The sequence below is a fragment of the Archocentrus centrarchus genome, chromosome 16 (genome assembly GCF_007364275.1).
Source record: "Archocentrus centrarchus isolate MPI-CPG fArcCen1 chromosome 16, fArcCen1, whole genome shotgun sequence".
NCBI classification, from domain to species: Eukaryota; Metazoa; Chordata; class Actinopteri; order Cichliformes; family Cichlidae; genus Archocentrus; species Archocentrus centrarchus.
The window spans coordinates 34,433,991-34,446,330 of record NC_044361.1 but is presented as its reverse complement, the minus strand read 5'-3'; the positions used below and the strand labels follow the sequence as shown (position 1 = coordinate 34,446,330).

Below are 12,340 nucleotides of genomic sequence, written 5' to 3'. Positions count from 1 at the left end.
GTTTTCGGGTGGAGTAACTGCGTGTGTCAAAGGTTTCTTTTAGCCTGGAGTGTCTTATTTCTACCCTCTGCATTCTCGGTGGAGAGAGTGTGGGTGCAGCCGGGCGTGTCGGCTCTGGAGGAGCCGCAGTTTGTTCAGTGTTTTCCCGTCAGGGTGGAGGACCAACTGCGTGTGTGTCCTGCAGCATTATCGTGTGCTGTGTCAGTCAGTCTTTGTTTCAGCTTCCTTTCTCTCCTCTCATTTTTGCTGCCAGCCTTTTTCTCGCCTGTCTGACCTCCTTTTTCACTTCCTTTTGGCTTCCCTTTAGTTCTCCTCTATTTTCTTCACTCTCCTGCCAGTCCGTAGTCACATTCCCATAAATCCATATTTTGTTTCCCATCTTTTTCAGTGTTTGGTGTTATTTGAATCCCTTTTAATCTTTAACTTTAGCATTTTTGTTCCCATCTGTAGTTTGTATGGAGTTCAGTTTGGTCCTGTGGATGATGGTTTTTAAACTTGTTTTTTAATTCTAATTTTTAAGTAGATTTTTTTGGTTTTGTTTCGTTTTTTGTTTTATTTTGTTGCAGTTTTATTTGTATTACTTATTGTGGTTCCCAGAACTACCTGCTTTCAACGTGCTGCACGCAGTTGTTTATTCCTGTGGCCTCAGGCTGTGATCTACCATCCACCGCACCTCTTTTTCCCTTTCTGCGTGACTCGTCACTTTCTCCTGCAGCTTCTTTCTTACACGATTCCTTTCATGGACAATGAGGTTAAACTCAACAAACGCAAAGTATAAAATCATCACATTTTTCTACCATTCAATAAAAAATAATGGCACATTATTGTTATTGTTCGGCCGTTTGGACCTTTTCAAAATGCTGTGAAAAGGTTTTGAAGCAGGAATAATGTGAGCTGTTTAAAGACTCTGCGCTGCTCTCAGCTCATCACCGCGTTTTACCTGCGAAACAGCCGGAAGTTCAGTGTGTCTCTCTCGGCTTTTCAGCGTTAATGTGTGTTAGAAGCCCCCCCACCCCTGCTCTCTGTTTGGCTGTTTCCTAACATACAAGCATGGAGACTCCGCCCACTTCTGTTTTCACACTCGAGCTGGTCAGAAGGACTTCAGACTAGCTGGATCACATCGGACCAGGAGCTCAGACATGGGTGAGTCCAGTTTTCTTTACTCCGTCCTGCAGCATGAATCAGAAGCTTTCCTCCTGCAGGCTGATCAGACCGAGAGGCTCATACTCCCCCCATGCGTGCAGGAGGCACAAATAAAGGTGCAGTGTGTGGTTTTTTTCAGGCTGAGCTTTATGCTCTGCTGCAGCCGCAGATAAGAATGGGGAGTGAATGGACGACTTGACCTGGATTTATACAGTGCTGTGCTGGAAGCTGCAGGTTGAATCTCTGATAAGTAAATCTGCATAACTTTATTTAAAAGGAACAATGCACAATAATCAGCATGAGCACTACAGCTGATTACAGAAAAAAATCTTTGGCGTGTTTCCTTTAAAATGATGCAGATGGTGCCTGATTATTAGTGTCACTCATTATTGCTAGTATAAAACAAACTGATGGTTTAATAATGATCAGCAGGAAAACAGCAGCCTGCTCCTTTAAACTGCAGGCTGTGTGTGTGTGTGTGTGTGTGTGTGTGTTTGTTTGCACAATGCTGCTGTCTGGGGTCACATTAGTTCACTTGGATCCTTGTTAGGCTGCAGCAGCTCTGCTTTTTATTGCAGCTTTTCTCTTTTTTGTCCTTTCTTGTATCCGTAGATTTAAACATGCAGCTTTTATGAGCTTTTTTAAAGCTGTTACTCAGTTACACCTGTGGCTGTGACTACGGTGGCCCCAGAGGAAAAAAGCAGGAAGGAGGCACAATGCAGAATATCTCAAGTTTATTGATATCACGTTCAAAGTCCATCAGCAGGACATGTTCAGAGACAGGTCATACAAACAAGCAAAACTTTATTTACACAACACAGTGAGAGGCCAAACAGAATGATCCCGATAACCTGACGAGGTGAACTGATCAAATATTACCCGAAGGAACACATACTTCCTGCTTTATTTTGGTAAGTGGCTTTCATTGCTCTGCTTCCTGCCTCTTTGTTTTCCCTGCTGTAAGCTGGTGTGTGGGCTGGGAGCCTGACTCATGTGGGGCTTAATCTGGACCACTTCTGGCACTTCTGGGGCTCAGCTCTGTGGGCCTGAGGTGGTCCAGCATCAGATGTTTGATGAGGCTGCATCGCTCCACTGCTCTGTTTTCTGGCATTGTGGAAAAACACATGGGCAGTTTTTCATCAAACTACACTCTAGAGCAGGGGTCTCAAACTCCAGGCCTCGAGGTCCGGTGTCCTGAAGGTTTTAGATGTGTCCCTGATCCAACACACCTGAATCAAATGGCTGAATTACCTCCTCAGTATGCAGTCAAGTTCTCCAGAGTCCTGCTAATGACTTCTATATTTGACTCGGGTGTGTTGAAGCAGAGACACATCTAAAACCTGCAGGACACCGGACCTCGAGGCCTGGAGTTTGAGACCCCTGCTCTAGAGCCTCTTCTGAAAGTTGTGGCTCTTCTTTCCTCTCAAACAGCTGAACGCCAGTGGTTTCCAGGAAATCTTCTGAATTCACAAACTTTGAGTTTTCCAGGACAAACTTTGTGTGCTTAAAGCAGCGGGGTCAAAGCAGCGGAGGTTTAGGTTTGGTTGATCTGCTGATAGAACATAAGTTACAGGGTCATCTGCACAGTTCAAACAAAGCATAGGAGCTCATGCAGAGCCTTGTGTGATGTATGGAGCAGAGACGAGTGAGTGGTTTTCCTTTTCATGCTCCTGGTCTGAAAGATCTCAGAGCTTCTCTCACTGCTGGTCCCACCTGATAACAGTGGCTGTGTGGAGCCCCGTGAAGCTCCTGCTGCAGCAGACTGAAGGTGACGCGAGGCTGCAGATTTACTGATGTGCCAACAGTAAAATCTTCCATCTGAGATTCTTGGTGTGCAGCTGCCTGGAATAGACCGGACAGGAAACGACGATTTACTGCGTCCACACCATGTCACGCAAACATCCGACAGGGATTTAATGACCTTTGAACTCTGGTATTTTTCAGCAAGCTGCTCTGGATGTGGACCGGGATACCGCAGCCCACTGGACGCCATGAAGGGTGAGCTGATCAGCTGTGTGTGTGTGTGTGTGTGTGTGTGTGTGTGTGTGTGTGTGTGTGTGTGTGTGTGTGTGTGTGTGAGAGAGAGACATGACCACTGCTGCAGGTTAACCTGTGCTGTAGTGCTGTGCTGTGCTGTAGTAGTATTATAGTTTATAGTATTGTAGTTTATGTCTCCCCTGGTGAGCCCCGCTGGGGTCTGCTGCGGCGTAGTGGGCGGGTCTAAGAGGCCTACTGGGTCCTACTATTTCAAAAACGTGCTGATCCTGACGGCTCGAGAGAAGCATTTTCTTAGGTTTCATTTTCAGTTAATTCAAAATACATATTTAAATAAAAGACTGAATGTGTTCTGCTTTCTAAAAAAGTAAAAGGCAGCATTTATTAAGTTATCCCAGGTGAATTCTGACCAATCACAGCAGCCCATTTGCCTCTGAGCAGCAAGTCATAGTTCAGCGGTCGCTCAGAGGAGGAAGAAGAAACTTTCCTGAGCGTATTTTCTGTTGTTTCCTGATGTGACACGAGCGTGATGTTTGACCCAGTCTGAGTCTGAACCTGCTCGACTTCCTCCTGTTTATGACAGAAACATGAACGTCTGTCATTTACAGCCCAGATCGCTCCAACCCGTCCATCAGACTCCCGGCGCTGTGCCTGGGTGGGCTCAGCTCCAAGCTCATAGAGCTCCTTCCATGAACACCTGCTGCTGTTTCTGGGCTGGTTTGGAATCAGTTCAAGCTGTGGAACCTTCTAAGAACCGGTGTGTTCTCCGCAGGTCGGAGATTCGGTTCTTCGGCTGCATTAAGCATTAAGATCTGCTTCCAGGTTAGATGCTGCAGTGACCGCAGGTGGAGTCTGGACTGAGGCTCAACATTTCCTGCTCATGAAGGAGTCACAGTTCCTTCATGGTCTTTGCAGTTTAGTTGAATATAAAGGTCACTTCTATTAGAGTAACATGAAAAGGTAAAGTTAACATTTTGGCCAGTGTTGGTAGAACATCTCAGCAGGTTCTCCTTAAAGCTCTCGTTTTGCTGTTTCCTGCTTGAAGGTCCCCGGGAGGAGATTATCTACCTGCCCTGCATCTACCGCAACACCGATACCCTGAAACCCGACTACCTGGCCACTGTCGATGTCAACCCCAAATCCCCCACCTACTGCCAGGTAGCCTGGAACCACCTGCTGGATGCTGAAGACTTCTTCATCCTTCTTTCTTTAGTTTGAGAACTAATATCAAAGCTTTTGTCTTTTTTTTTTGTTCTCCTGTCAGTTTTCTCCTGCATCACTGCTCCTCTCAGACGTTTTGCCAGCATTTCTTCCTCCTCCTCTTTCAGGTTTTTCTTTCTGTCTTTAACCTCCAGGAATCCTTTTAATATCTGTCTCATTCAAACAGAAGTTACCCAACCTTACTCATTTCCAAAGCCACAAATAAGCCTTGAGAACATGCTAACATATCTACTTTGCTGTGTCACGACCTTTGACCCGTGCCCTCACAGGTGATCCACCGACTGCCGATGCCGAACCTTCGTGACGAACTGCATCACTCCGGCTGGAACGCCTGCAGCAGTTGCTTCGATGACCCAACCAAGAAGAGAAACTACCTGATTCTGCCGTCGCTGATCTCCTCCAGAGTCTACGTGGTCGACGTCGGGACGGATCCCAGAGCACCCAAAATCCACAAGGTACGGATGGCTGGCGGCGCTGCTCCAGCAGCCACTCAACGTTTGGCTGGCTTTGGAGGTGGTTTATGATTGGATCTGAAATGAGCATTTCCTGTGTTCAGTGAGGTAAAATGACTGACAGCAAAGTCTGGTAGCCTCAGATCCTCTTCACAAAGGTTAGCGTCCATACTGATCGTACACTGACTATAGGCACGTAACTCCTGCCAATCGACTTTTAAAAATCCCAAACTAAGCCTGAGACAGCAGCATATTTACTGTGTTGTAGATGTTTAAGGGTGATGTTTTGTTCCACTCACTGACCATTTGACATGCTGGGATATTTTTCTCACACGGCCTTTGCACTGGGAGCTGGCAGCTTTCGGTGTCTGATGAGGCTGGGCTCACAGTCACCGTCGTGTCACGCTTCAGGGCCGCAGGACGTGTTAAAACAGCTTAAAGTAAAGCTGTATCACGGGCTGGGGCACCTTTTGTTTGCATCACTAAAGACCGGTATGTAAGGGTCAGGAGGCCCATCCAGTCCTTTACAGAGAAGGGGCCCACACTGACCAAACCCTGAGACCCCACAGCAGCTCAAAAACACCTCAGATCAGCAATCCAGCAGCAGGGTCCTCCACAGAAGTTTTCAGTGTGCTCTGATGCTTCACGTGTTTAATGGTAGATTTGGGAAAACGTTTTCCTCACTGTTTTTGCAGCAGCTGTTCTCTTTAAATTCAGAGATGACTCCTTTGGGTTTCCTGTCAGAGCGAGGAGGAGGAAGAGTTCATCCTGAGTTTAGACGGGATGATAAACTCTTCCACAGCTGTTCTTTTTAAAAGAAAAACATTTGCAAGACATTTGACCTGCAGCTGCAGTGGGAGATGATCAGCCCATTGCCGTCAGTGAATCCAGTAAATAATCTGAACACACATCTCGTGAGAGACCTGTGGGGTCATCGCCCCGGTTCTCCTCAGAGACTCTGACAGGCCGCTGCAGCTTTAAAACTGCAAAATAATGAAGTTTGGTTCTGCTGGACCCGACCACGTCCGAAGGTGAAATGTGAAACGAAAGCGGCCGAGCTACAGTTATATTGTTGCTGTGTCTTCAGATGGTGGAGCCTATCGAGCTGTACTGGAAGTGTGGGCTGGCGAACCCTCACACCAGCCACTGTCTGGCCAGCGGTCAGATTATGATCAGCTGCATGGGAGACCCGTCAGGTAACGCCAAAGGTAAGACTGCAGCATAAATCCTAACCACCTCCTAACAGCAGAAAGGCCGCAGAGAGAGAGAGAGAGACTCCTAAAGAAAGTGCAACATTTGAGAACAAGAACGAGCAGTTCAAACCCCGTTCATTTTGCTACAGTGGCCTCTAGTGGTTAGTTTTACTGTTACACCCAAGGGTCAGCCGCCAGGGCTGAAATGGGAAACTGCAGTTCCTCTGCTGTCCTGCAGAGGCGCCACAGCGAGTCAGTGCCCATAGACTCCCATGTTAAAACTTTATAGCAGACATAAACGTGTTTACAGCTGATACAGAAACTGCTTTGTTCTCTGGAGCTAATTTCCCCTTTTATAACAGCTGTACAGTTTGCGGGGAGGGGTCCTATATCTTGTTTAAATTGTACTTAAAGTTTGCATTATCAGGGGTGTGGTCTCTTTGACAGGTGGATGGCAACACAGGAGGCTGTAGCTATCTGCTAGGCTTCAAAGCTAAAATCAAGACTTCAAAAAGGACTTCAGGAGCCAGTGGGTGAAGTCATGGAGGTGACATCAGTCTTTTTATATTTTATTTGAGTTTACCTGCTCATGTCCTCTCAGGTGGTTTTGTTCTTCTGGACGGTGAGACGTTTGAGGTGATTGGTAACTGGGAGCACCAAGGTGAGGCGGCGCCTTTCGGCTATGACTTCTGGTACCAGCCTCGGCACAACGTGATGATCAGCACCGAATGGGGAGCGCCCAAAGCTCTGGTTAACGGTTTTAACCCAGCTCATGTCAAAGAAGGTGAGTCAGAGTTTTAAGTGGCTCACAGTTTTATGTCTATAGTCTAACTTTGCACTTCAGTGGGTACCACAAAGTTCTTGATTCCAGTAAAGTAAATTTTATTTATATAGCACATTTCAAGGTAAATATAAGATAAGCGCTAAAGCGAAAGACAAAAGGTGAGTTTTAGAAAGAGACCACTGAGTCCACAGCTCTCGGGCTCAGAGGGAGAGAGCCCCAGAGTCTGGAGGCCACTGCTGTAGAAGCTCTGTCTCCTTTAGTTCTCCGCCTCGTATGATGCACAGCCCGCAGACCCTGATCACATCACCTCACCTCAGGTACCTGACGCATGTATGGTGGTGCTCGCCCATACAGAGCTCTCAAAGTCAAAACCAGAATCTTAAAGTGGTCTCTGAAGTTTATGAGCAGCTGGTGCAGCTGAATTATCAACAGTGTGACGTGAGAATACTTAGACTCAGTCAGAAGCCTCGCAGCAGCATCCTGAGGAACCTGCAGACGTGTCAGGGATGAAACAATGAATTACAACTGGACGGGCACTCGGTAGAGTACATAACTCGCCGACCCCAAATTTTCCATGTGCCGATACTATGCAGCAATAGATACCACCCAGTGCTGTTATACCCAATCATAGTTTTCAGCATTCTGCATCATTAGATCCAGAATCGTCCTTCGATCATGAAAAATCTTTGCTTTGTGTGACAGAACTGATGGTCATGCTGCACCATAATTCTTTTAAGAGGATTCTGACTCATCCTCATGAGGTTAGATGCAAATATGTGAATACTGTCCCTATCTCACAGTGACAGAGAATCCTTTCACAAAATCCTGGATCCAGATCATGATCCGGATCACCTCCTTCCGCCTATCGGTGGGTGAGGCAATAATGCAAATATGATGAAATAAACATGAACAATAATCTTCATTTCAGAGTGAGACACAGTGGAACTCAACTTGGCAATGTTTCTTAAGTGATAAAACCAAGAGCGAACCACAGATTTGCTGTGAACATCGAAAATGTAGGCTGAGTCAAAACGTACTCCAAGGTTCCTCATAGGAGTTAGTAAATGTGGAGACCAAGAGTTTCCATTCCCATAGACACAAACCTGTCAGAGGCACAAACAGGGACTTCTGTTTTCATTAAGCTGGAAAGAAAGAAGAACCACTCCAAAGCAGACCCAGCCAGTATCTCAGCCTGTCGAGCGTAGTGTGATGGTCAGCAGTATGAAAGGTCGGGTAAAGAAACAGGTATAATTCCCAGCAGGACTGACAGGAGTTCCTGATGCCTGCCTTCCAGGGTGGCTTCAGTAGATGCCACAAAGTTTTCCAGCTGGTACCCAGGCTTTTATTTAGTCTTCTGATAAATTAATGAATTCAGGCCAATCGGTTCAGCTGAGCTTTAGAGGAGCTCATTAGTACCGCAGAGTTCTTGGATTCAATCCCAGTAATCCCAGCATCCATCAGCTTAGACGCTTCCTGTTCTCATTCTTGCCACTGTTGATCTGTTGCAGGCCATTATGGCAGCGCCCTGAATATCTGGGACTGGACCACCCACAGGAAGCTGCAGAGGCTGGATCTGGGTGAAGAGGGCGCTATTCCTCTGGAGGTCCGATTCCTCCATGACCCGAGCGCCACTGAGGGCTATGTGGGATGTGCTCTGAATTCAGCCATCTTCAGATTCTACAAAACAGCAGTCAGTACCGCCGGGTTCACGATGGCTCTGCTCAGTTGTGGTTAATCAGTGATCAGCTGGACATCTGCAGGCTAACTGAGATAAAAGAGTTATAAAACAAAACTACTGCGACCTTTAGACCGTTTTCAGCAGGTTTGAAGTTTATAAGTTTATTTATAAAGCACTTCATGGTTCAAGGCAAAGACTAACGTTGGTCAGTAAAGTTCCAGAAGCAGCTGATGAAACCCTCCATCCTCAGATGTTCTCCTAAAGCCTGGCTGAGAACCGGCAGCTGCGTCCTTAGATTAGCTGATGTTAGCATGCTAACTGTGAACACGCTGATGCTGACATGCTCTCTGTGTCTCAGAAGGGGGACTGGGCTGCAGAGAAGGTCATCAGTGTTCCCAGTAAGAAGGTGGAGGGATGGATGCTACCTGAGATGCCAGGTGAGTCTGACGTTCAAACCTTTCACCTCTCTGTCTGTCACCTGTCTGCCCTCTCACCTGTCTGTCTGTGCAGGTCTCATCACAGACATCCTGATCTCACTGGACGACCGTTATCTCTACTTCAGTAACTGGCTGCACGGTGACATCAGACAGTATGACATCACAGACCGGAGAAACCCACGACTGGTCGGCCAGGTCTGGTTTCATGACACCTTTCAAATGATGTCACTGAACAGAGTGAGAAAGTTCACCTGTCGGTCTCTTCCAGGTGTTCTTGGGAGGAAGTATCGTCAGTGACGGGCCTGTCAGGGTCCTGGAGGACCCGGAGAACCAGCAGCAGCCCCGCCCCTGCATCATAAAGGTGCCACAAACAGGAAGCAGTTCACCTGCCTCCAAGATTAGGGAAAATCCGAAGGTGTTAAAAAAAAATATTAGGAATATATGAGTAGCTTCTTAACCCTGATATCAGAGTACCCTGAGTAGAGACAGAAAAGGACTTTAACTCTAGGCCATGTTTTTGAGAGCATAGATCCATCTTACCTGTCTCCCTTTCACCTGCGGCCCCCTCACCTGTGTGTCTCTCAGGGGAAGCATATCCCTGGAAGTCCTCAGATGCTGCAGCTCAGTCTGGACGGGCGGAGGCTTTATGTGACGACTTCTCTGTACAGCGGCTGGGACAAACAGTTTTACCCCGACATGATCAGGTGAGATCCGTGACCCTGCAGGGCTTCCACCTGGGCTCACGACAGTCCAGGTGGGCAGATTTCATTGTTTAGACTCTCAGGATTCATTCATGAGCAGAACTGTTTAATCAAAAGTTTGGACAGTCATACTGCTTATGCGAGGCTCTTGTGTCCACACACTTCTTACTACATCCCTATCTGTGCTCAGAGAGGGGTCAGCGATGATGCAGATCGATGTGGACACTGTGATTGGCGGCCTTACCCTGAACGAGGATTTCCTGGTGGATTTTGGCAAAGAGCCCGACGGTCCGGTTCTGGCTCATGAGCTGAGGTACCCAGGCGGAGACTGCACCTCCGACATCTGGCTGTGAAATCCTGCGTCCGTCAGCTGAACCGTGATCGTCCTCAGCTTTAGAGTCCAAACCCCGTTTCAGGACATATCAGGCAGGACTCCGAGTATTTGAAATGTAGCTTCTGGCGTCAGCATCACACATTAAAAGAATTTTATTGTTCATCACAGACAACAACAGAAAGGGGGGGAAAAAAAACAAAAAAAAGCAAATGGAAAATCTGCTGCAGAGATCACCTTTAGGAGTAAAATTTCCAGCACACACACACAGATAAATGAATTTAATTAATAAATAGCAGTGATGCGATGACAGGCCTATAGTTTGAGTGTTGACTTAAAGTTAAAAGAACTCACGATTAAGAAGAACATCTAAAACTGAGACAATCAGTGAGGAAAGAAAACAGTTTTTCTGAGTCCATTTAGAAAATCAAACATTTAACACTTTAAGGAGGAATTTAACCTTCATCTTCATGTCCTAAGCACTTGTTAAAGTCTTTTCATTCAGAAGCAGATGTGTCCAGATGTTCTGTTCATTATTCCACTCATACATTCATGAGGAACATAAACCCTCAGTGTCTGAATCCTGCCTTTTAAAACAGCTGAAGAAGCAGCTAAAGGGCCGTTCCACTTTATTTCAGCCTGCTGTGAGTCTCTGAGGGTCCGGCCAACTTTCAGCTTCTAAATTCAGGTAAAACAATGCTGATCAGGACGAAGTGTGGCTCCCTGCAGCTTCTAAAAAAAAATTCATGCCTGAATCATTGGATTGTGAAAGAGAAATTAGAAATCTTGACCTGAGATTTAGGAGTCTGTTCAGTGTCGGGCTGCAGAGCTCATAACACCCAGAGCATAAAAACACTTTTTCCCACTGTGCCGCAGCTTTTTCAGACTGCACGGAGGGCTGAGCATTGGACAGATGAAACCCCATCATCAGGACAAGCTGCAGGTTTGTTGGTTTTAGCTCCACAGAGCAGAGATCCTAAACCTCTGTCAGCCTTAAATATAACCCAGTTTTTTTTGTTGTTTTAGAATAAACTGTGTAGCTCAGCTACAGGTACAGAGCAGTTTTTATAGGGAGAGGTTCTGTTCATCCATCAGGTTTTAACAAAGCAGAATGGCCCTTTAAAACTTTCCATCCAGATCAACTCAGTGGAAACGTTCAGAGTGTGAGACTAAAAGAAACTTCAGTGGAACCGGTTTTTAGTGTCAGGAAGCCTTCATCTTCAAAACGTCCTCCTCTCTCCGCTCGCTCTTTTTCTACCTCTCACATCACTTTTTTCTTCTTCCATCCTTCCTCCTGTTTGTTTTTGGGTTTTTTGCTGCAGAAAAACACCAGCATCACCTGTTGAAGAAGATGTGGATAAAAGCAGGAAACTGTTTTGTAATGCTCTACAGGCTCTACTGCCCTCATGCTTAACTCCCTGTTTTACACACGAAAGGAAAAAAAAAAGTACCTGGACAGACTTTCACTTGTTCTTTATCAGGCTGGGAGATCTGTAAGAGCAGCAACAACTCCTGAATGTAATAATCAGAGTGAAAATGCAGAAAATATAAACTCCATCCATTCATTTTCTTCCGCTTACCCAGTTCAGGGTCACAAAATATCTGATAAGTTTTTTTCTTGTTGCTCTTGATTTTAAAAAAAAGTTTGTAAAATGTCCTTTAATGTTCACGCAAAGCTGCAATAAAAACATTATTCATCACAAATAAAGATGCTGCTGATTGTTTCTGTCCTCGCCTCTGCAGATTATTAGTCTGACAGATCGTCTCATCAAACTCCAAGTTTCTCCTTTTTGAGGAGCTGCTGCTAAATGTGAGAGCTGCACAGGAAAAAGTCACAGAGATGGTTTTGTAGACCCACAGAAAACTGTCCCACACACTCCCAGACTCACACACACGTGGACTGTGCTTCTGTATGGACCCGCACCTGAAGATGGTTTCTGTTTTACTTTGCTCTTTTACTTTTCTCATAACGTTTCTTTGGCACACAGGAAAAACAAATGTGACGCTACTGAGCCAATCAGGTCACTTCTTCAGAGCAACTTTGCATGTATGAATGTGTGAGTGGAGCCGAGACTCTGTCTCAAAAACATTTTTCTATTTTGAATGCAATAGAACATTTATTGTTATATTTTATTGATCGAACCCTCCACTTCATACTGAAACTAAATAATTTTGAATTGTGCGTTTTCTTTTAATTCACCACCACCTTCTTTTACTTTACAGCGCCCCCTGTAGACAGTAGGGGGCGCTTCTGCATCGGGAAAAAGCCGAAAGCCACCTGGACCTCAGGAACATCGGGGCTTTGAAAAGGTTCTTCCTGTAGCTGTAGATTAGGCTGAGAGAAGAAGACCGTCCATATGGTCAAACTTCATCTGAGGCTCTGTAGGTGAAACTGATGAGTGAGG

General features: G+C 46.0%; 1 protein-coding gene across 1 annotated transcript; it reads left to right on the top strand.

The window, feature by feature from the left end:
* The first annotated feature begins 879 nt into the window (after positions 1-879).
* selenbp1 (selenium binding protein 1) lies at positions 880-11,643 on the top strand. Its single transcript, XM_030750291.1, has 12 exons — positions 880-1,143; positions 3,088-3,141; positions 4,184-4,296; positions 4,629-4,814; positions 5,899-6,019; positions 6,606-6,788; positions 8,297-8,478; positions 8,825-8,903; positions 8,977-9,098; positions 9,172-9,264; positions 9,489-9,607; positions 9,795-11,643. The coding sequence occupies exons 1-12, from the start codon at positions 1,140-1,142 to the stop codon at positions 9,955-9,957; spliced, it is 1,419 nt and encodes a 472-aa protein (XP_030606151.1). The 5' UTR covers positions 880-1,139; the 3' UTR covers positions 9,958-11,643.
* Positions 11,644-12,340: the final 697 nt, after the last annotated feature.

Coding starts and splice junctions, on each gene's coding strand:
- selenbp1 (XM_030750291.1), top strand. Junction 8,904..8,976: donor GATGCTACCTGAGATGCCAG/GTGAGTCTGACG, acceptor CTGTCTGTGCAG/GTCTCATCACAGACATCCTG. Junction 9,099..9,171: donor ACCCACGACTGGTCGGCCAG/GTCTGGTTTCAT, acceptor GGTCTCTTCCAG/GTGTTCTTGGGAGGAAGTAT.